This window comes from Mastacembelus armatus, chromosome 21 (assembly GCF_900324485.2).
Source record: "Mastacembelus armatus chromosome 21, fMasArm1.2, whole genome shotgun sequence".
NCBI lineage: Eukaryota > Metazoa > Chordata > Actinopteri > Synbranchiformes > Mastacembelidae > Mastacembelus > Mastacembelus armatus.
In genome coordinates this window covers 25,145,603-25,149,535 of record NC_046653.1, presented here as the reverse complement: position 1 = coordinate 25,149,535, position 3,933 = coordinate 25,145,603, and the positions used below count along the sequence as shown (strand labels likewise).

The 3,933-nt window shown below is 37.4% G+C and overlaps 1 protein-coding gene across 1 annotated transcript; it reads right to left on the bottom strand.

Annotated features, from left to right (window-relative positions):
* Positions 1-1,426: 1,426 nt before the first annotated feature.
* Positions 1,427-2,353, bottom strand: LOC113123167 (olfactory receptor 6N2-like). The gene has a single exon (XM_026294991.1). It carries the CDS (start codon positions 2,351-2,353, stop codon positions 1,427-1,429), a length of 927 nt encoding a protein of 308 aa, XP_026150776.1.
* Positions 2,354-3,933: the final 1,580 nt, after the last annotated feature.

The window sequence follows — 3,933 nt, the reverse complement described above, 5'->3', positions numbered from 1 at the left end:
TTAAAAAGTTTCTCTAAAATTTTAGAGAATTGTGGCAGGAGAGAAATAGGCCTATAATTTGTGAAGTTGCGTTTATCACCAGATTTGTACAACGGTATGACTTTTGCTATTTTCATTTTATTTGGAAATTGTCCAGTTTGGAATGACAACTTAAAGATGTGAGCTAATGGTTTAGAGATCGCCTCAATCACCCATTTTACAATCTTCATATCTATACCATCACAATCGGTGGATGTTTTGTTTTTGTACTTATTGACAAATTCTATAATTTCCTTTTCTTCTATTGTTTTGAGAAATATTGAACTAATATTCTTTTCTATTAGGTTAACCTGTGTGTTTGTAGATGTCCCGGTATCAGAGATATTTTTTGTTAAAGTAGGTACAGCATTTACAAAATATCTATTAAACTTATCAACTACATCTTCCATTTTATTAATAATCTTATCATTTTCAATAAAATATTGAGGACAATTAACCTGTCTAGGACTATTTCTAATTAAGCCATTTAAAATCTTCCATGTACCTTTCATATTGTCTTTATTATCTTCTCATATTTTACTATAATATTCCTTCTTGCAGCTTCTCATGATATTAATTAACCTATTTTTATATGCCTTATATTTATCTTGTGCTTCACTGGTTCTGTGTGTTATAAACACATCTGGGCTGTATAAAGCATTTTTATTTTTACAAGAAGTTTGTAGTCCCTTAGTTATCCATGGCTTATCTGTATATTTCTTATTTCTACCATATTGTTTTATTGGACAATTTTTATCATATAACAATTTAAAAATTCTGAGAAATTCATTCTATGCTTTATCTGTGTTGCTTTCTTTATATATTGATCCCCAATCATAAACCATCAGATCTTCATTTAAAGCCATCATACATTCTTCTGTCCTGACCCTTCAATGAAGTGATACATTTTCACAGAGAAGCTCAACTATTAGGTTAAAAGTTTCAAATAGATTTTTGAGTTGCCACAGCGTGTATAAGCTAATAAACCTAATTGCACTGTGAAACACAAAATCACTAGCAAGGAGATAGAAATGTCCCTGATATGCAGGTACAGTATGTTCTGCAGTGTGTGATGTGTCCAGGGTTAAAATTGTGGAGCAGTGGGGGCCTAAAGCTTAGAGACGTGAGTCATCAGTCGTCAGTTCGATTCCTGTCCTGGCAAGATTCAATCTGGGAGTAGCAAGTGAAAACGCAGCAACATTTGAAATATTTCGCTTCACTTTTTGACCTTTATGGGCGTCATCAACACCACTACAGTCACTGATTCTAGTATGAATGTACATACATATCTATGATGCTGTATACACACATCATAAAAACTAATCCATTTAATGTCTGTGAAGAAACCACATCTGTGCATTATCACTACAGATGAAATGACTGTATATTAGTTAACAGTGTGGATATATTAGCGTGATTTGACCTGAAACAACAACTTCTTCAGGTGTTTAGAGATTTCTTTCATCTTTAGTCCATAAATGACTGGATTGAACAGAGGGTGATAGGTGATCATTTGTAAAGCCATTACTAAACGAGCAGTTTTTGGAAAATCTGATTCCAGTCGAACTACAACAACATCATAAGTAACAAAAGAGGAAAAGTTGATTAAAACCAGCAGGTGAGGTAAACAGGTCTGAGCAGCTTTGTTTCTGACTGTTTTACAGCTTCGGTAGGATATAAGAAGTATCCTGGTGTATGTGAAAAGGATGAAAAGCAAAGGGAGCAGTGCAATACTTACTAACATGAACACACCATATACAGTTACTGCTACTGAGCGCCCACACTGAAGACTGTAAATTGAAGTATTACAAAAAATTCCTTTCAAACTAAAGCTGCAGAGTTTTATATTAGTGTACAACACAACTGCCACTGAAAGCTCACAAGCAGGCACAAGCCAAGCTAAAAGCAGAAAGACATTAACAGTTGTTTTCCTCATGATAGTTGGATACTGCAGAGGTTTACATATAGACGCATACCTGTCATAGGACATGGCTGCCAACAGTAAAAACTCTGAAGTGGCCAAAGTGTAATATACAAAAGACTGGAAGAGACAGAGTGGATAAGATATGATCTGTTTTTCAGATAAAAAGTCAATAAGTAGCTTTGGGTAGATATTAGTGCTGTACAGAACAGAGTTCATTAACAAAGCTGCAATGAAAATGTACATAGGCTCATGGAGGTTTTTGTGAATCACTATCAGACACACAATAGTAGAATTACAGCAGATTATTAGAATATATGCTGTAAACATGATCACAAAATAAAGATATCTGTATCTGTGCATTTCTACATAACCATCAATAGTTATATATGTTATATTGAATCTATCATCCATTAAACTTCTCCAACCAAAGTGTTAACCAATAATGCAGATCATATAGCAAACATTCATAAATAATAGCTGAGAAAACAAGTGTCACTGTGAGGACTGCAGTAACAGGTTACCTGTGTTGGACTGTCTCATTCATTCACTGACACCACAGTCAGAAAGTGTTTGAGTCTGTGGAAGGTTTTTATCAGGCTGCTTCACCCTCCAAGGGTCTCATTAAAGTCTCAACTAACATGTAAACAACTTCAGGAAACTCAGGAGTTGTAACCCAAAGGTGCTGTTAGACCTCTTTGGTGGTGATCAGTGGTGCACCCTCAGTACATTTTTCTATGCTTTAGTGTGTGACCATGTTGCTACATGGTATTATGTTATGTTGGTAATGTTTTCAATGCAACATTTTCTCACTTTGCCTTATTCTTTCCACCTTGTCTGAATGATGATTGACATTTGAGACTCAAGTCTTTGTGAGACCCAAGATGTGGATTTCAATCGTTGACTGCTTCCTTGGGTTTTGTGGTTTCTTCAAGTAACATACAATGGACCCACACATGTAAAGGCTGTCACAAAGATATGGTAGCCATTCTTAGGATTCTTACATGTTCATTTGAAGGTACGACTTGTGTCTCCTCAGGTAGACCAAGCCTTTTGGGGACAGTGGCTGATCATCCTTCGCAGTGGAGTGACCACCAGAATCTTGGCAGTAAGAATATTAAACCTTTTGCCTTGTACTGGAGACCAAACTATCGAGGATGTGGTCATGGTTTGAAAAAAACCAGAACATAGGATATGTTGACCAATCCATCCACCTCACCATATTTCATACACAGACTTTAGGTACGTCTCAAATCCCCTAATGGTTTACTTGTACTGTTCTTCTTCATGACCTCCATTCATTCATCCATCCATCCATCTATTCATTATTTTCCGTTTATCCGGGGCAGGGTTGCAGGCGCAGTAGCCTGAACAGGGATGCTCAGACTTCCTTTTGTCTGGGCACTTTGTCCAGCTCATCCGGGGGGAACGAGGCATAGTCCCTCCAGCGTGTCCTGGGTCTTCCCCAAGGTCTCTTCCAAGTGCGACATGCCTGGAACACCTCCCCAAGGAGGTGCCCAGGAAGTGTCTGGTACAGCTAAGTTTACTAATGTTTCTTAATGGCTAAAAAAAAAGAACCAGACCTTTAACATGCATATGCGTTGACAGTTGCCTGTCAAAGGTCACATCTAAGTATAACAGTGAGCGAGCCTAGTTTACCAACGACATGAAAGATCAGGTCAAAAGTTAGATCAGCTTAAAAGGTAGTAAAAAGTCGAATATCATCAGCATAACAGTGATAAGAGATGTAAACAAAGCAAATACAACAAAAAATAAAACAGGGACCTTGTGGAACACCATGTGTGAGAGGAGTGATTTGTGGTTAGATGTAGCAACAAAGAAACTTCAATGAGAGAGGTATGACTTGAGGTATGACTTGAATCAAGCACTGGAACCAACAGCTCAGCACCCAGAGCAGCGCAGAGTAATGACAAGTATCAAAGGCCAAACTTAGATCCAGTGTCACTAGAACCACTGACACTCTGCATCCATAC

Excerpts from the sequence above, each read along its gene's own strand:
- LOC113123167 (XM_026294991.1), bottom strand. The coding sequence starts at position 2,353 with ATGGATGATAGATTCAATATAACATATATAACTATTGATGGTTATGTA.